Source organism: Xiphophorus hellerii, chromosome 14, assembly GCF_003331165.1.
Source record: "Xiphophorus hellerii strain 12219 chromosome 14, Xiphophorus_hellerii-4.1, whole genome shotgun sequence".
In the NCBI taxonomy this organism is placed as follows: Eukaryota; Metazoa; Chordata; class Actinopteri; order Cyprinodontiformes; family Poeciliidae; genus Xiphophorus; species Xiphophorus hellerii.
In genome coordinates this window covers 103,602-123,688 of record NC_045685.1, presented here as the reverse complement: position 1 = coordinate 123,688, position 20,087 = coordinate 103,602, and the positions used below count along the sequence as shown (strand labels likewise).

Here is a 20,087-nt window from a genome sequence, read left to right as displayed (position 1 = left end):
AAACAGCCCTTTACTTTAAATATTGATCGCCTCATTTAAACATGAGTGCAGCATCATAAATGCTCCACTATACTGAAGCTTGATAGGTAAATGTGATTATATACTGTATGTCAACTAGAGGTGTCCTGATCGATCGGCCATCGATCATAATCGTCCCATTTCCCTGAAAAAGTGTATGATGGGAGATCGCCGATCACTGTCTCTTGTTGCCGATCACCAAAACCAATCACGTTTATCTCACTTCGCACCTGATCTCCTCTTTCTCCATAGGTGACCCTCTTGACCCTCGGCTATTGAAAAATGATTGCTTGCTGAAGGCAGAAGTTTGGTTAAAATCAGATCTAATGATTTCAATTGCTAATGTTTAGCTGTGACGAATACGCACAGTTATACATCATTAAATAGACCTTAAAAATACAAATTAAAAACTTGTCCTGTAAACACATTCTGGATCTGTAACTGGAATGTCTACTCTTCTGCCAGTTTAGCTCTATGACACCTCATGAAGACAACAGTTTCAAACGTGATTCAAAAACTTACTTAACTAGCTCACAGCTAATGAGTTTCTAGGATTTTAATCCAGGGAAAAAAGACAGCTATGAGAGATTAGGTGCTGTAAACTCAGAGGGTACAAAAAGAAATCTGAACTGCTGTTTATAATTAGAAACCATGAAGTGCCAAGTGCAAACAAAGCGCTCAATGCAAACCGCAGAAAATATGCAATCATCCTCAATGAATAATCATCCTTGTTTTCTTGTTTTACTGGGAAAGGTCATGAGCATATCCCACTGTCCTCATAAACACAAGTGAAAGCAGAATCAGCTGAATCTTCAAATAAAAAATGATGTACAATTAAGTAACAAATCCTGGCATAAACTAACATTCATTTAAGTAAAATATCTGCAACTTTTTCATAAAGAAATAACTTCTTTTGCACTTGTTGCATATTAACAGAATTTCAAGCTATTTTGCAATTGACTAGAATAAAACAACTTTGTAAAACTTATCCACATTTCTTTCCTAAATATTTTTTAGACGGAGCATTACATAGGAAAGTCCTACAAATCATAAAGGATGAAAAACAAACACAAAAAAGTCACATATTAAATGAGAAATAATGCTTAAATGGCAAGGAATGATTCAGTCTTAGCTTTATTTGCTACACTTAAGGAGACAGTTGTAGTGCAGTCTGCCACACAACAAGTCAACTACATCCTAACGGTGAAAATGTGCTGCTAACCTGTCGGTCAGAGCCTGCCTGGCCTGTTGCTCCCACCACCATGGCTGTGCTCATAAATGCTCCCAACCAGGCTCCAACTCCCCCAGGTCAAATATATCCAATGTTTCCAAGCCAACATGGAAGTGTGGCTGCCGCTACTGACATGTGAGTGAGATGGAGAGATGTGTGTGTTGGTGTTTGGCAGGGGGTGGGGTAGGAAGAACAGTATTGCCGGTGGTGTGTGGATTAGTGTGTAACATGCTGGAGGTATTAACACACTGCAGTGGACTTCACACACAAACACACATGTCTATGCACGACCTCTGAGGGGTGTGTGCATTCTTAAAGGGGATTAGGTGGATAAAAATAGAGAAGACTTTTCAACTGACCTAGAATTCAAATATTGAGACAGAGAAACAATAAAGGGAAGAGTGACCATGTAAACATGTTCACAGTTAGTTAGTGAAGGAGCAAATTCAATAGAATTAAATAAATATTTGAGCTCCAGGTTGGAGATCTCTGAGTTTCCTGTCTTAAAAGAGTGAAAAGATCAGAATAAATGTTCAGACCTGGTGTAAAAGTTTTGTGTATGTAACTGATTTGACTTTAAATCATTCTCTTAACTAAACCCAGCTAACTGAATTTAATTAAGTTCCCTACAGCAATTTCTTTATCTGAAGCTCTTTTTGCTCCATTCAGAGATTACTTCCATCGAGCAAAGATGTCCGCTGCATGTTTTAAAACACAGCAAACACAAAGTGGAGACTAATTCCCATCCATATCTCAGGACCAGATTAGTGTTCAGGGAACATGTTAATCAAAACCGCCTATCCTGCATCATGGGATTTATATTGCGTCACACCATCATTTAGAGTTTACACTGAGGAACAGGCTAAAATGAAAACCTTTAGTTTTTTTTCCCCCTGTGTTTGCTGGATGAAACCGACACATCAACTTTTAGAGGCCACAGTGATCATTACAACCAACTATAAAAATAGATCTGGCTATTCTTGGAGGTTCACATATGAGCCATGTCCGAAATCAAGGGCTGCATTCTTCAAAGGTCAGCTTTGTAGACCGCTTACATCACAGCGCAGTGACAAGTCCTGTCCGAATTCAAAGACTCCTTCAAATGTGGCCTTCCTTTTCCCCAGATTTGAACGATGGGTCTGGTGTACCCTTCACAGCCCACCATATCCCACGATTCATTGTGGCTCAATACCAATGTATTTAATTTATTTCTGAGCAAATCGGTTTGAATGATTAAATTTAAGCCTTCAAATATAGTAGTTTTATTTAACTGTAATGTCTTATCTGAGATCTGGAGAGTATTAAATTTGTAAACAAATAATTTGCTTATATTTATTCTTTATAGAAACATGCTAAACACGTTTGAACATTTTAGAATCAAACTAACAGATTTCCTTTTTACTTTGAACAGCCTTTACTACAACAGGTGATGAATAATACAGTAATCAGGAGTAATACATGACTAAAAACCAAACTTTTTTTTCCTTCACCGTTCTGTGCTTCACGCTGTCATGGTTGCTAGGCAACATAAATTATGCTGAGGTGGATGCTAGACAGCTGACTGAAGGCTAGACCTGTCCGAATTCACAGCTTTTCTCTTCCGGTCTTTGTTTATTTGCAGTCTGCGAAGGACCCGTCCAAGATAGACTGGGTCTTTCAACAGCTGCAGACCCTGAATTTGGACACGGCTATGGATTTGAAATATATTACTTTTTGTGACAGATAAAAAAGTAGTTTATTTAATTAGTTGCCACTGGTGGTGGCCCAATGCATTGTGGGATACCTTGCTGGCCAATCCCTACTGTCATATACACTCACCGACCACTTTATTACGTACACCAGAGGTCCCCAACCTTTTTATTACCGCGGACCGGTCAAGACTTGGCAATTTTGCTGCGGCCCGGGGAGGGGGAGATGGGAGAGGAACAGATAATGCTTCTGCATGTTGGTGTTCCCGCAGAGCTGCAAAGCCTTTTTTTCTTTTTTTTGCCCCAATTTTTCCTTTACGGCAATCTTGCAACGTCCTGCAGTGTGTGGTGTGTTACGTGGTGGTGTGTTGAATATGCCCGATCTAAAATCGGACATATTCAACATTGTTTTTGCCCGATTATCGCAGCCTGGAGGGTTTTTCCTGACTGGGAGCGAGAACGCAGCCTGTTGAATGTGACAGGTAGCCAACCAGAAAGCGCGATGACGTAAGAACGGAGGGGAATCCCAAACAGCTCACATCGCAACTGAGAGTCCGGCGGACATGTTTATTACTACATGCAAAGGTCATATTTATATATGTTTATTATATGTGGTTATGTTTATTCAGTTAAAAATTTTAACTGCTAAAAAACATAACTCACCTCCAAATCACGGTGCAGCAAATAGAGCGGCTGCTCCCTCCGTCTTTTATCAAACGCCTTTTCTTTTTGTTACGTCTTTTATTGCTTAAAATGAGTCCACAGACTATCACTGTTTCTACATAGTCATCCGTGTTTGATTATTCTAAGTTCACCTATGGTATGTTGGGGCTTTTACTGGATTTTCTTCTGGAATCGGGATGTTCGTGAGCGGAATCGGTTCATGTGTGGTGTGTTGCTCCTGCCGTGTGGCTGGACACACGAACAGATCGAACCTGTTGGACTTTTATCGGCTCTGTGGTCACAGAAGTTTGGAAAATCAGCCGACAATCCTTAAATCATGCTGTGTGAACCAGACTTAAAACTCACAAGCTCTACTCCTCTCATCTCGTCTCGACCACTGCCCTAATGCTCTCTGACTCTGGTTGCTATGGTAACGTTTACATATCCCTTCAAAATAAGATACAGATGCGCCACAAAAATGAACATTTTGCTTTCGTGAAAATTTTAACTCACAAAAACGACTAATGGGAGCCCTGAGCTTGTTTCTCTGCAAAGAGACGGTCCCATCTGGGTGTTGCTTATGCACAGGGTGCTTGGTCTCTACATGGAGAAGCAGTTTGAAGCTTCATTCCCTCATTAACGAGCCGGTCACCATATCATGCAGAGCTTGGAATGTGGGAATCACCTACAGGGATAAATCCATTCTCCTGTCTCTTCTCTGGGCCTTTCGCCTTCATAAAGAAACTTTCCAAAGAATCTGATCTGTTTCTTACTCATTTTGCTGCTTGTGGCTCAATGTTGGCGTGCAAGACGTAACAGAGAATCCGGTTAAAGGATTTTCAAAATAAAAGATCCTCCAGACTCAAATAATACATAAAATGGAAATATTTAATTATTTCTTACGCGGCCCGGTACCAATTGGTCCACGGACCGGTACCTGTCCTCGACCCCGGGGTTGGGGACCACTGACGTACCTGTCCAACTGCTCATTAATGTAAATGTTGAATTAGCCAATCGCATGGCAGCACCTCAATGCATTTAGGCAAGTAGACATGGCCAAGACGATCTGCTGCAGTTTAAACTGAGCATCAGAACGGGGAAGAAAGGTGGTTAAGTGACTTTGAACATGGCATGGTTGTTGGTGCGAGACGGGCTGGTCTGAGTATTTCAGAAATTGTTGATCTACTGGAATTTTCACGCACGACCATCTCTAGGGTTTACAGAGAATGGTCCAAAAAAGAGAAAATATCCAGTAAGTGGCAGTTCTGTGGGCGCAAATGCCTTGTTGATGTCAGAGGAGAATGGCCAGATTGGTTCAAGCTGATAGAATGGCAACAGTAGCTCAAATAGCCACTCGTTATAACCAAGGTATGCAGAAGAGCATCTCTGACTCCTGTCAGCTAAGAAATGGTAAATGGACTGAATTTATATAGCGCTTTTCCAGTCATTTTGACCACTCAAAGCGCTTTACACTGGAGTCACATTCACCCAGTCGCACTCACAAACACACACATTTATACACCGATACGCAGATCAGTAGGCAATTGTAGGCAAACCTACTGTCAAACCTCAAAAACACTCAAACAGTAACAATAGTGTCACAAGAAAAAAGTCATAACAATATTAGAGAAAATTACAGCAATTACTGTTGTTTTTCTAATAGAGATAAGCATTGATTGGGTGGAGGGTTTGGTGGTATACCATTTCTAGGTATTTGATTACTACCATAATTCATAAATCAAAGGCAAGTAAGGATATTTCTCTCATCAAAGTCTTCTCAGCACTAGGACAATAAGTCTCAAACAGTTTGGCAGACTGATGTGAACTGCACTCTATTATTTTCATTTCCACTTCTTCAGTCTTTGTCCAGTCACCTTTGACCTCTCATGTTGAACTCAAGATGCCTGAGTTTTTTCTGCCACCTTTACCTGATATCGGCCAGGTAAAGAGATGTTAACCCTAGCAAAAGGTATGGAGATGTGTTCTGATGATAGAAAAGAGCCTCGGAAGCTGTTCAGCACCCGCTACCCCCCAACGCCGGTGGCGGGGGCTGGGGGGCGGAGTTGAGGATGGTGAATAGTCCCCCCCAGCTTTCATCCATTATTCAGTTCCCAGCATGGAGAGGGAGGCTGTAGCTGCACCTTTAAATGTTACTTGTGTTTCATGTATGTGCTGACCCATATGTTTGAGAAAGGGTTGTTGTTGCTCTGCCTTGCTCAATGCAGTATGGAAGTGTATGGGTCAAAGGTCAGCTGTCCTCTGAGTGTAGAATGTGTCAGCCAGGCTGTGGAAGGTTCAGACATCAGAGGTTCTGACATTTCAATGAAGACCAGTTTACTTTTGGGTTTTAAGTCTTGCATCATAGCAACAAGACGTTTCCTTGGAGACACTAAAAGATGAGGTTGAGGCTTCCGTTTTGCTGATCCCTACTGACAGGGACCCCACACTGCATGGATCCTATGGAAGAATTCTACTAGTGCTAATAAATTCACAAATCTGTTCTTGACAGTGTTATTTTTTTTCTTAGAGGTTATGTTTCAAATTTCATTCAGTGAAAAATATTATATTTTCATAAAAGTTATTGGAGGTCTCATTAACTTTTTAAGCAACTAAAATCTTAAGCCTGTTTTCATTTTGCTTTTTTTTAGTTATTCTATGTTCAATTCAGGTCAGATGGGCTGCAGTGTTCCATTGGTTCCTTCCATAAAATTCATAACAATAAGTTCAGATATATAAATATGTATGCAATTTATTGGAACTTCATGCTGTTTCTTAGATTTTAGATAACATTCTGTCTGGGGCTGCACTAGGGGTTGCACAAACTACTCTACTAGTCAACTTTTTACTCTGCAATGACTTTTTTCGGGCCCAGTCGACTAGTCGTAATCACCTGACAAAACAGATTTTTCCAAGAAAATGAAAGATGATCCAGGTGAGTTCCTTGGACAGTTCAAGTTGCATTCTGAGGTTGTATAAATTGTAAATAATTTACCAATGATCAACTGAAAATTCCAACAAGGGCTACCAGAATAGGGCCGTTTTGGGGCGCAGTGGTTAGCGTGGTGCCCCGCATATAGAGACTGTAGACAGCGGTAGTCTGGAGTCCGACTCCCATCCTCGGTTTGCTGGGCCCATGCCTCCCCCGCTCCCTTCTCCCTACCTCTTTCTGCCCCCTTTACTTTAAAAAAGACCATCGGACCCTGGAGTAATGTGTGCGACAATGCGGCATTATGTCAGGCTTTTTTATCCATCCAACTGATCAGTGTCGCTCTGCGTATTGAAGCTTCTAACCTGGCAGCTTTACGCTCTTATAAAAATACTGTTTAACAACATCTGGAAACAAAGTTCAAGTTGCATTCTGAGGATTTATTAGAGGCGATCTCTGCCGCCGTCTGCATGTCAGTTCATCCCGTAAAGTTAGAGAGCCGCTGCTGAGTCAGCAGAGCTTCCTGCTGCACATCGGGGAGAAGGAGCAGCAGGTGGCAGCGCTGAATTCAACTGTAACCAAACAGGATCCGTTCATAATAAGTTTGGTCTGTGATGTTCCAAAAGCACCATAGTGGTCAGTCTAATAATTTGACTCCTATACATGCAGCTGTCCAGTGATCATCAGTATCAGCCAGTGTTGGAAAAAAAAAGTCAGACCCGACTTTGTGCAACTTCTCTGACTTTTCTCCAATGCTTACGAAGAAGTGCGGGATAATGTACAAGGGAAAGTGTAAAAAGAAGACATGGAAGGAGCAGTATGACTGAGATGTTAGGACAGAGATACAGCAGTGGGGATGAGGGATTAAAGGAAGGGAGGACCTGACTAAAGAGTCAAAGCAAACATTTTTTTTATCTCAACCAAAGCAGTCATTGTAGAGCCTGTCACAAAAAAGAACATTTAGAATGAAAAGACACAGCATAATATTTTCTATCTGTTGGTCAGTTTGCCATTTCACTACTTTGCACAAATATTTCATTTGAATTTCATCTCTATCTCACCGCCAGCCAGTAAAGCAAGGGTGAGCTGGTCCTCAAACAGAGACAAAAATCCAGCAGAGACTGGACTTCCTGGAGCAACTCAGGAAGTCCAACCTGCCACAGTAGCTGCTGCTCATCTTCTGTCCTGGATTATTCTGTCTATTTATTACACATCCATCTGTGTATGGTCAAGAAAAGCGGTGAGCTATGGGAATATCTGAACATTCTGTCAGGAGATCAGCTACAAGGTGAGGCACTGATGTTGGACATGGAGCCATGGTTCTGCTCTAATTCTGACTTCTGGGTTGAGGTCAGGACTCTGTGCAGACAAGTCAAGTTCTGTCACAAACTGTTCCCACAATGTTGGGAGCATGAAATAATTTAAAAGTTCTAGGCATGCTGAAGCATTAAGAGTTAATTTCACTGAGACTAATTGCTGGAACCCAACTTGACTGTAGTTCAACAGGTTGAGTTAAACTACTTTCTGATTTCAAGATTTTGCCAGTTCAATTCCAGCTTCGAGTATCACATAAATTCAGTCGCTTAACCATTAACCATTAACTATGTTGTAGTCAAGACCACCTAAGTCGAGACCAAATCAAGACCAAGACTTTTAGGATCCGAGACCGAGTCAAGACCAAGACCAGCGCCCCACTCCACATGACACAATAAAATGTGATATATGATCAAAATTGCTTCTTAAATTGATCTGAAAGATACATACTCCCATAAAAACACCTAAATATTAAATGCTTAGAGCTGAAATAAATTTAACCAATGTGACTGTCAATTCAAACTCTTCTTCATTTTGTTTTGCTTCCATCTCTGTGCCACAATCTGCGGAGGTCTCGTGCAGGGCCGGCCCAAGGCATAAGCAAACTAAGCAGCCACTTAGGGCCCCAGGGCCACTAAGGGGACCCCTCAGTGGAGCTGATTTTTTTTTTTTTGTAATAATTTCTGTCATTATAATATCAAAAACACACAATTCATCATAAAGTAATTTGTTTTTAAAATAACATATTTGATAATGTATGTAGAAATTATTATTTTATGGATAAAAAAATAATAAATTGCTCTTGGGGCCCCCTGGTGGCTGTGGTAGATCATGCAAGCTTCACCGGTAACATGAGCTGCTGTGCAGAGCATCCAAACGTCCAAAGCTCCAGTCAGAAGTTAAGTTAGCAAAACAATGTCTCAAAAAAGGACTTATCCATCAGGGAGGGAGAGAAGAAAGAGGAAGAATAGAAAAAAGCCCAAGATAAAGATTTGTTTTGATGTGCTTTGGTAATGTAATGTAATGTAAAAGATTTGTAAAGCTGCTAATAGAAAATTAGCTTGATAGCGACCTGGAACGGTCCAGTTCAGCAGCCAAACATTTATGCTAGCGTCTTTGTGTGAAACTAAGTTTTAACTTTACAGGAGTTAATTCTCATGATTGGCTCTGGATATTTCAGAGGTTTTTTGGCTTCAAAGCGGCGTGTTTGTTAACGTTTTATAACATTTGATAGACTAATTAGATCAGTATTTGATTATGGATGTATTTTATATAATTCAGCTTCTAATAGTTTACTAAAAGAAATAGATAGAATACAATATCAGGCATGAAGAATTTGTTGCGGAGCAATGAAAACAACCCCAGTATCAGCTTTACAAGTTGAAATGGGTGAGATGCCACTGGAGCTCAGGAAAAAACAACTAGCTATAACTTATTGGGCAAATATTAAAGGACATAAGGAAAGTTATCCTCCAAATGTTATATTACAACCATGTCTAGAAAAAGTAAAAAAAAGAAGATAAATAGTTTTGGATGGATTATTAATAATGAAATAAATGAGGTAGGAATAAATCATTATTTAATTAGTCCTGTGGTGAGTATTCCTGATACTCCACCTTGGTTAAGTGGAAAAGTTGAAGTTGATTTAAGTTTATTGGAAAAAGGCAGACAAATAGAAAAGAAAGAGGTGGAAAGGTATACAAGGAAAGAATATGCAGAGTATATACAAGTATATACAGATGCTTCTAAAATGTCAAATGATAAAATAGGAAGAGCATTTATAATTCCGTACTTAAATATTATGAAAAATAAAAGAGTAACAGATAGGTTGACAGTATACAGGGGTGAATTAATGGCTGTATTAATGACTCTAGAATGGAGTGAGGAAACGAGGAAGAAGGAGATATTGATTTATTCAGACTCAAGTAGTGCATTAATAAGTATTTTAGAGCAAAATTCAGAAACAAGACAAGATATCATATTGGATATTAATCAATCAATTTTTAGAATTAAAAAATATGGGTCCAGGGTTAAATTAGTTTGGATTCCTGCCCATATTGGAATAGTAGGAAATGAGTTGGCGGATAAATTTGCTAAAAATGCAGCAAAAAAGGATAATGTTTAGCTTAATATCAAAATAAGTAAAAATGAGATCAAAAGTATAAGTAAAAAGTATATTAGGAAGAAATGGCAGGAACAATGGGATAGAGAAGACAAAGCAAGATTTTATTATAGCATTCAAAAAAAAGTTGGGGAATGTAGGAAAGGTAATAGGAATAAAAGAGAAGAGGATGTTATCCAGATTAAGGTTTGGGCTTACGGGGTTAAATAGTACTCTAAAAATGATTAACAAACATAGCACAGGTATGTGTAGATATTGTGGAGAGACAGAAACAATACAGCATATTTTTCTAGTATGTAATAAATATAATCAGGAAAGAGAGGTGTTAATCAGAGAGTTAAATAGAAACAAAAATAAATTAGATATTAGAAGCTTGTTGCAAAGATCATCTGAGGATGTAGTGTTCAGCTGTATTTTTAGTTTTCTTAGGAGGACAGGAATTATGGGAAGATTATTAGGCCCGAGCAGCAAAGCGCTGCGAAGGCCTATTGTATCTGTACTGTTTATTAGGCCCGAGCAGCAAAGCGCTGCGAAGGCCTATTGTATCTGTACTGTTTTATTATTATTCTGCCCCCCTCTTCGTGTGCCTTTTTGGGGGCTTTATCATATTCAAAAACTCACCAAACTTGGCGGTCGCGACTAGAAAATTTAAAAATTTTGAATTTTAAGGTTGTCGCAAAAATCGCAAAAAAAATTGCTCAACGGCGGCAACTAGCAATTTTCTGTTGACACAATGGTATGAACGTACTTCATCGTAGAGACATGAAATTTGGTACACTTGTAGAGCTCACCAAAAGACTCAGAACTTACATTTAATGTTATAAGCCAACTATCACAGGAAGTCGGCCATTTTGTATTGAACGTCCATTTTTTACCTCGATTTTGACGTTTACAGCCTTCGTATTTGATCGAACTCCTCCTAGGGATTTCGATTGATCGACTTCAAACTCGGTCAGTCTGATCATAAGGCATGTTTGATTTAAAGTTATCAAATTGGTGAGTTTTGGAGCATGTTGAAGGGGGGTTAGCAGGGGTCAAAGTTCACCTACTCGCCATGAAACACGAAACTCTTATATTTCCTATACAAAAACACATAGAGGGACCAAACTTTCAGTGATTGATCGTCATCGGGTGCCCTACAATACCCTATGGTCAAATGATGACATCACTTAGGCCACGCCCCCTGAGAACAGGAAGTGTCATGTTTTACTGTGAACGGTCGCTATCTTAGCCCTTTGACCTAATCAACATGAAACTGTGTCCAGAGACAGAAGACATGTTGGTGTGTTGAGTATTCCAACCCCGACCGGCTGCGATGAAGCAGGTGGGCGTGGCGGCGTTGCGAACGCCGTCGAATTTCGTTTGGCTCTGAATTCCACAATTTCGGGCCCAGCTGCTCCAAACTCACTAGGATGGATCCTTATCCACCCACCGACAGGAATTCATAACAAAATTTGGTGGGCGTGGCCTAATTTCTCTATAGCGACCCCTAGAGTATTTTAAATTTACAGCCCCAAGCCATGCTTTATCCTAGAATTACGAAACTTGGTACATATGTGTATCTTGTCAGGACGTACAAAAAAGTCTATTAGAGCCATGGTCGAAACCCAACAGGAAGTCGGCCATTTTGTATTGAAGGTCCATTTTGGACCTCGACTTTGACGTTTACAGCCTTTGCATTTGATCGAACTCCTCCTAGGGATTTCGATTGATCGGCTTCAAACTCGGTCAGTCTGATCATAAGGCATGTCTGATTTAAAGTTATCAAATTGGTGACTGTCTGAGATTGCTGAAGGGGGGTTACCAGGGGTCAAAGTTCACCTACTCGCCATGAAACACGAAACTCTTATATTTCCTATACAAAAACACATAGAGGGATCAAACTTTCAGTGATTGATCGTCATCGGGTGTCCTAAAATACCCTGTGGTGAAATGATGACATCACTTAGGCCACGCCCCCTGAGAACAGGAAGTGTCATGTTTTACTGTGAACGGTCGCTCTCTTAGCCCTTTGACCTAATCAACATGAAACTGTGTCCAGACACAGAAGACATGTTGGTGTGTTGAGGTTTCCAACCCTGACCGGCTTTGAGATAGCAGCTGGGCGTGGCGGCGTGGCGAAGTGACCTGTAACGCCGATGCCATACGTTTGCTTCTAGATTCCACATGTTTCGACCGAGCTGCACCAAACTTGGCTTGAGTGATGCTGGTGTGATACCTGAAAATTCTATGTCATCAGATTATGACGTCATCTAAGCCCCGCCCCCTCAGAACAGGAAGTGCTATTTTTTTCCTTGGAAACTTTCATCTATGGCTCTCTTGACCTAATCAAGGTGATTCTGTGTTGGATGACAGATAGGAAGTTGGTCTCGCTTGCTTTAAAGTGCCAAGAGTTTTCAATGGCGGCAACGCCGTTCGTATACGTTTGCCTCTACATTCCACATATTTTGACCGAGCTGCATCAAACTTGGCCTGAGTGATCCTGGAGGCTTGCCCGTCAATCCTACGTCATCACATTATGACGTCATCTAAGCCCCGCCCCCTCGGAACCGGAAGTGCCGTTTTTTTCCTTGGAAAGCTCTGTTTATGGCTCTCTTGACCTAATCAAAGTGATTCTGTGTTGGATGACAGATAGGAAGTTGGTCTCGCTTGCTTTAAAGTGCCAAGAGTTTTCAATGGCGGGAACGCCGTTCGTATACGTTTGCCTCTACATTCCACATATTTTGACCGAGCTGCATCAAACTTGGCCTGAGTGATCCTGGAGGCTTGCCCGTCGATCCTACGTCATCACATTGTGACGTCATCTAAGCCCCGCCCCCTCGGAAACGGAAGTGCCGTTTTTTTCCTTGGAAAGCTCCGTTTATGGCTCTCTTGACCTAATCAAGATGATTCGGATGATGAGCTCTGTCATTGCTCGCTGCTGGCTGAACCGTGTGGGCGTGGCCAAATGGCGAATATCAGTCCCTCGCCATATTCATACGTTTGGCTCTAATTCAAGCATGGATCATCCGATTGGCTCCAAACTGGATATGTATGACCTTTGTTCACCTCTAAAGAGCCCAACGGGTTTGAAATGTAATTTGGCTCCACTGCGCCCCCTAAGTTAATACATGGGTTGTATCTCCTCGACGCATCGACCGATCTGCGCCAGATTTTTCGACAGTCGTCGGGGAGCGCCGCCGAACGCATTCACGCGTGTCGCCCGGTGGACGGGCGGGGAAAATGCGCGACAGCTTCTGCGGCGGCTAGCGGGCGGCAGTGCTGGAAACTGCGGCACAGCTCCTGCGGTGGGGAGTTGGCTGCGGCTCCGGAAATCGTGCCAGAGCTTCTGCGGTGGCCGGAACCCCCGCGGTGGCCAATAGGCCGGAGCGGCGCTTGCTGCGAGGGCCGCCCGAGGCTGCTTGCAGCTTTAATTATTAGGCCCGAGCAGCAAAGCGCTGCGAAGGCCTATTGTATCTGTACTGTTTATTATTATTATTATTATTATTATTCTTATTATTCTTCCACCCAAATGAATTGCCTTTTTGGGGGCTTTATCATATTCAAAAACTCACCAAACTTGGCGGTCGCGACTAGAAAAATTCAAAATTTTGAATTTTAAGGTTGTCACAAAAATCGCAAAAAAAATTGCTCAACGGCGGCAACTAGCAATTTTCTGTTGACACAATGGTATGAACGTACTTCATCGTAGAGACATGAAATTTGGTACACTTGTAGAGCTCACCAAAAGACTCAGAACTTACATTTAATGTTATAAGCCAACTATCACAGGAAGTCGGCCATTTTGTATTGAAAGTCCATTTTTTACCTCGATTTTGACGTTTACAGCCTTCGTATTTGATCGAACTCCTCCTAGGGATTTTGATTGATCGGCTTCAAACTCGGTCAGTCTGATCATAAGGCATGTCTGATTTAAAGTTATCAAATTGGTGAGTTTTGGAGCATGTTGAAGGGGGGTTAGCAGGGGTCAAAGTTCACCTACTCGCCATGAAACACGAAACTCTTATATTTCCTATACAAAAACACAGAGAGGGACCAAACTTTCATTGATTGATTGTCATCGGGTGTCCTAAAATACCCTGTGGTGAAATTATTTTTTTACGTAGGCCACGCCCCCTGAGAACAGGAAGTGTCATGTTTTACTGTGAACGGTCGCTATCTTAGCCCTTTGACCTAATCAACATGAAACTGTGTCCAGAGACAGAAGTCATGTTGGTGTGTTGTGGACTCCAACCCCGACCGGCTGCGATGAAGCAGGTGGGCGTGGCGGCGTTGCGAACGCCGTCAAATTTCGTTTGGCTCTGAATTCCACAGTTTCGGGGTGAGCTGCTCCAAACTCACTAGGATGGATCCTTATTGACCCGCCAACAGGAATTCATAACAAAATTTGGAGGGCGTGGCCTAATTTCTCTATATCGCCCCCTAGAATATTTCAAAAACTCAGCCCCAAGCCATGCTTTAGCTTAGAATTACGAAACTTGGTACACATGTGTATCTTGTCAGGACGTACAAAAAAGTCTCTTGGAGCCATGCTCTAAACCCAACAGGAAGTCGGCCATTTTAGATTGAAGTTCATTTGACCTCGATTTTGACGTTTACAGCTTTCGTATTTGATCAAACTCCTCCTAGGGATTTCGATTGATCGACTTCAAACTTGGTCAGTCTGATCATAAGGCATGTCTGATTTAAAGTTATCAAATTGGTGAGTTTTGGAGCATGTTGAAGGGGGGTTAGCAAGGCTCAAAGTTCCCCTGTGATCGACTGTGTAATACAAAGGGCTTTGTCATGTGTAGGGCAATGCTGCCCTCTGGTGTCGAATTACTGAAATAATGAAACTATTTCAGTTATTTCAGTAATTCGACACCAGAGGGCAGCATTGCCCTACGGAATGACAGTTCAATGTTGAATTATAGAGGAAAAAATTAAATAATTTGTAATTCTAACACAAAAACTGACAGAGACACCAAAGTTTGAGTTATTGATCATCCTCGGGTGTAGAATAATATCCAATGGTCAAATGATGACATCACGTAGGCCACGCCCTCTGACAACAGGAAGTCTTGTATTTTACTGTGAACGGTCGATAGCTTCTGCACCAAACTTTGCACGAGTGACCCTGGTGGGATCCTTGACGACCCTATGTCATCATATTATGACGTCATCTAAGCCCCGCCCCCTCAGAACAGGAAGTGCCGTTTTTTTACTTGGAAAGCTCCGTTTATGGCTCTCTTGACCTAATCAAGATGATTCGGATGATAAACTCTGTCAATGCTCGCTGCTGGCTGAACCGTGTGGGCGTGGCCAAATGGCGAATATCAGTCCCTCGCCATATGCATACGTTTGGCTCTTATTCAGGCATGGATCATCCGATTGGCGCAAAACTGGATATGTATGACCTTTGTTCACCTCTAAAGAGCCCAACGGGTTTGAAATGTAATTTGGCTCCACTGCGCCCCCTAAGTTAATACATGGGTTGTATCTCCTCGACGCATCGACCGATCTGCGCCAGATTTTTCGACAGTCGTCGGGGAGCGCCGCCGAACGCATTCACGCCTGTCGCCCAGTGGACAGGCGGGGAAAACGCGCGACAGCTTCTGCGGCGGCTAGCGGGCGGCGATGCTGGAAACTGCGGCAGAGCTTCTGCGGTGGGGAGCGGGCTGCGGCTCTGGAAAACGTGCGAGAGCTTCTGCGCTGGCCGGAACCCCCGCGGTGGCCAATAGGCCGGAGCGGCGCTTGCTGCGAGGGCCGCCCGAGGCTGCTTGCAGCTTTAATTAGGCCCGAGCAGCAAAGCGCTGCGAAGGCCTATTGTTTCTGTACTGTTTCTTATTATTATTATTATTAGGCCCGAGCAGCAAAGCGCTGCGAAGGCCTATTGTATCTGTACTGTTTTATTATTATTCTGCCCCCCTCTTCGTGTGCCTTTTTGGGGGCTTTATCATATTCAAAAACTCACCAAACTTGGCGGTCGCGACTAGAAAAATTCAAAATTTTGAATTTTAAGGTTGTCACAAAAATCGCAAAAAAAATTGCTCAACGGCAGCAACTAGCAATTTTCTGTTGACACAATGGTATGAACGTACTTCATCGTAGAGACATGAAATTTGGTACACTTGTAGAGCTCACCAAAAGACTCAGAACTTCCATTTAATGTTATTAGCCAACTATCACAGGAAGTCAGCCATTTTGTCTTGAACGTCCATTTTTTTCCTCGATTTTGACGTTTACAGCCTTCGTATTTGATCGAACTCCTCCTAGGGATTTCGATTGATCGGCTTCAAACTCGGTCAGTCTGATCATAAGGCATGTTTGATTTAAAGTTATCAAATTGGTGAGTTTTGGAGCATGTTGAAGGGGGGTTAGCAGGGGTCAAAGTTCACCTACTCGCCATGAAACACGAAACTCTTATATTTCCTATATAAAAACACATAGAGGGACCAAACTTTCACTGATTGATCGTCATCGGGTGTCCTAAAATACCCTGTGGTGAAATGATGACATCACTTAGGCCACGCCCCCTGAGAACAGGAAGTGTCATGTTTTACTGTGAACGGTCGCTATCTTAGCCCTTTGACCTCATCAACATGAAACTGTGTCCAGAGACAGAAGACATGTTGGTGTGTTGAGCATTCTAACCCCGACCGGCTTTGACATAGCAGGTGGGCGTGGCGGCGTGGCGAAGTGACCTGTAACGCCGTTGCCATACGTTTGGCTCTGAATTCCACAATTTCGGGCCCAGCTGCTCCAAACTCACTAGGATGGATCCTTATCCACCCACCGACAGGAATTCATAACAATATTTGGTGGGCGTGGCCTAATTTATCTATAGCGACCCCTAGAGTATTTTAAATGAACAGCCCCAAGCCATGCTTTAACCTAGAATTACGAAACTTGGTACATATGTGTATCTTGTCAGGACGTACAAAAAAGTCTATTAGAGCTATGGTCGAAACCCAACAGGAAGTCGGCCATTTTGTATTGAACGTCCATTTTGGACCTCGACTTTGACGTTTACAGCCTTTGCATTTGATCGAACTCCTCCTAGGGATTTCGATTGATCGGCTTCAAACTCGGTCAGTCTGATCATAAGGCATGTTTGATTTAAAGTTATCAAATTGGTGACTGCATGAGCTTGTTGAAGGGGGGTTAGCAGGGGTCAAAGTTCACCTACTCGCCATGAAACACGAAACTCTTATATTTCCTATACAAAAACACAGAGAGGGACCAAACTTTCATTGATTGATTGTCATCGGGTGTCCTAAAATACCCTGTGGTGAAATTATTTTTTTAAGTAGGCCACGCCCCCTGAGAACAGGAAGTGTCATGTTTTACTGTGAACGGTCGCTATCTTAGCCCTTTGACCTAATCAACATGAAACTGTGTCCAGAGACAGAAGACATGTTGTTGTGTTGTGGATCCAAGCCCTGACCGGCTGCGATGAAGCAGCTGGGTGTGGCGGCGTGGCGAAGTGAACTGTAACGCCGATGCCATACGTTTGCTTCTAGATTCCACATGTTTCGACCGAGCTGCACCAAACTTGGCCTGACTCATCCTGGTGTGATACCTGACAATGCTATGTCATCATATTATGACGTCATCTAAGCCCCGCCCCCTCAGAATGAATTAGAGAGATCTTCTGTGTAATTACATAATAAACAGTCCATGTTCGTTGTTTGTAGGGCAATGCTGCCCTCTGCTGCCCACTGAAATAGTTTCATTATTTCAGTAATTCGACACCAGAGGGCAGCATTGCCCTACGGAATGAAAGTTCAATGTTGTAATGGAGGAAAAAATTAAATAATTTGTAATTCTAACACAAAAATTCACAGAGACACCAAACGTTCAGTGATTGATCATAATCGAGTGTCCAATAATATCCAATGGTCAAATGATGACATCACTTAGGCCACGCCCCCTGAGAACAGGAAGTGTCATGTTTTACTGTGAACGGTCGCTATCTTAGCCCTTTGACCTAATCAACATGAAACTGTGTCCAGACACAGAAGACATGTTGGTGTGTTGAGGATTCCAACCCCGACCGACTTTGAGATAGCAGCTGGGCGTGGCGGCGTGGCGAAGTGACCTGTAACGCCGATGCCATACGTTTGCTTCTAGATTCCACATGTTTCGACCGAGCTGCACCAAACTTGGCTTGAGTGATCCTGGAGGCTTGCCCGTCAATCCTACGTCATCACATTATGACGTCATCTAAGCCCCGCCCCCTCGGAACCGGAAGTGCCGTTTTTTTCCTTGGAAAGCTCTGTTTATGGCTCTCTTGACCTAATCAAGGTGATTCTGTGTTGGATGACAGATAGGAAGTTGGTCTCGCTTGCTTTAAAGCGCCAAGAGTTTTCAATGGCGGCAACGCCGTTCGTATACGTTTGCCTCTACATTCCACATATTTTGACCGAGCTGCACCAAATTTGGCATGAGTGTTCCTGGTGGGATGCCGGACGATCGTACGTCATCATATTATGACGTCATCTAAGCCCCGCCCCCTCAGAACAGGAAGTGCCGTTTTTTTTCCTTTCAAAGCTCTGTTTATGGCTCTCTTGACCTAATCAAGATGATTCGGATGATAAACTCTGTCAATGCTCGCTGCTGGCTGAACCGTGTGGGCGTGGCCAAATGGCGAATATCAGTCCCTCGCCATATGCATACGTTTGGCTCTTATTCACGCATGGATCATCCGATTGGCGCCAAACTGGATATGCATGACCTTTGTTCACCTCTAAAGAGCCCAACTAGGTTGAAATGTAATTTGACTCCACTGCGCCCCCTAAGTTAATACATGGGCCGTATCTCCTCGACGCATCGACCGATCTGCACCAGATTTTTCGACAGTCGTCGGGGAGCGCTGCCGAACGCATTCACGCGTGTCGCCTGGTGGACGGGTGTGGAAAATGCGCGACAGCTTCTGCGGTGGCTGGCGGGCGGCGGTGCTGGAAACTGCGGCGGAGCTTCTGCGGTGGGGAGTTGGCTGCGGCTCTGGAAATCGTGCGAGAGCTTCTGCGGTGGCCGGAACCCCCGCGGTGGCCAATAGGCCGGAGCGGCGCTTGCTGCGAGGGCCGCCCGAGGCTGCTTGCAGCTTTAATTAGGCCCGAGCAGCAAAGCGCTGCGAAGGCCTATTGTTTCTGTACTGTTTCTTATTATTAGGCCCGAGCAGCAAAGCGCTGCGAAGGCCTATTGTATCTGTACTGTTTATTATTATTACGATTCTTCCCACCTCTTCGTGTGCCTTTTTGGGGGCTTTATCATATTCAAAAACTCACCAAACTTGGCGGTCGCAACTAGAAAATTTAAAAATTTTGAATTTTAAGGTTGTCGCAAAAATCGCAAAAAGAATTGCTGAACGGCAGCAACTAGCAATTTTCTGTTGACACAATGGTATGAACGTATTTCATCGTAGAGACATGAAATTTGGTACGCTTGTAGAGCTCCCCAAAAGACTCAGAACTTACATTTAATGTTATTAGCCAACTATCACAGGAAGTCGGCCATTTTGTCTTGAACGTCCATTTTTTACCTCGATTTTGACGTTTACAGCCTTCGTATTTGATCGAACTCCTCCTAGGGATTTCGATTGATCGACTTCAAACTTGGTCAGTCTGATCATAAGGCATGTTTGATTTAAAGTTATCAAATTGGTGAGTTTTGGAGTATGTTGAAGGGGGGTTAGCAGGGGTCAAAGTTCACCTACTCGCCATGAAACACGAAACTCTTATATTTCCTATATAAAAACACATAGAGGGACCAAACTTTCATTGATTGATCGACATCGGGTGTCCTAAAATACCCTGTGGTCAAATGATGACATCACTTAGGCCACGCCCCCTGAGAACAGGAAGTGTCATGTTTTACTGTGAACGGTCGCTATCTTAGCCCTTTCACCTAATCAACATGAAACTGTGTTCAGAGACAGAAGACATGTTGGTGTGTTGAGGATTCCAACCCTGACCGGCTTTGACATAGCAGGTGGGCGTGGCGGCGTGGCGAAGTGACCTGTAACGCCGTTGCCATACGTTTGGCTCTGAATTCCACAATTTCGGGCCCAGCTGCTCCAAACTCACTAGGATGGATCCTTATCCACCCACCGACAGGAATTCATAACAAAATTTGGTGGGCGTG

At 42.9% G+C, this 20,087-nt stretch overlaps 1 protein-coding gene across 2 annotated transcripts in view; it reads right to left on the bottom strand.

The window, feature by feature from the left end:
* The window catches only part of ank2b (ankyrin 2b, neuronal), a 250,031-nt gene that overhangs the window by 189,771 nt on the left and 40,173 nt on the right, over positions 1-20,087 (bottom strand). The window contains exon 1 of one of the 2 annotated variants that reach the window (XM_032582194.1): positions 1,241-1,348. The exons of the other annotated variant lie outside the window; for it this stretch is intronic. Within the exon in view, the coding sequence (XP_032438085.1) occupies positions 1,241-1,294 (54 nt within the window). The 5' untranslated portion in view covers positions 1,295-1,348. Of the gene's footprint in view, positions 1-1,240; positions 1,349-20,087 lie in introns of those variants that run through there. 2 annotated transcript variants of the gene reach the window in all.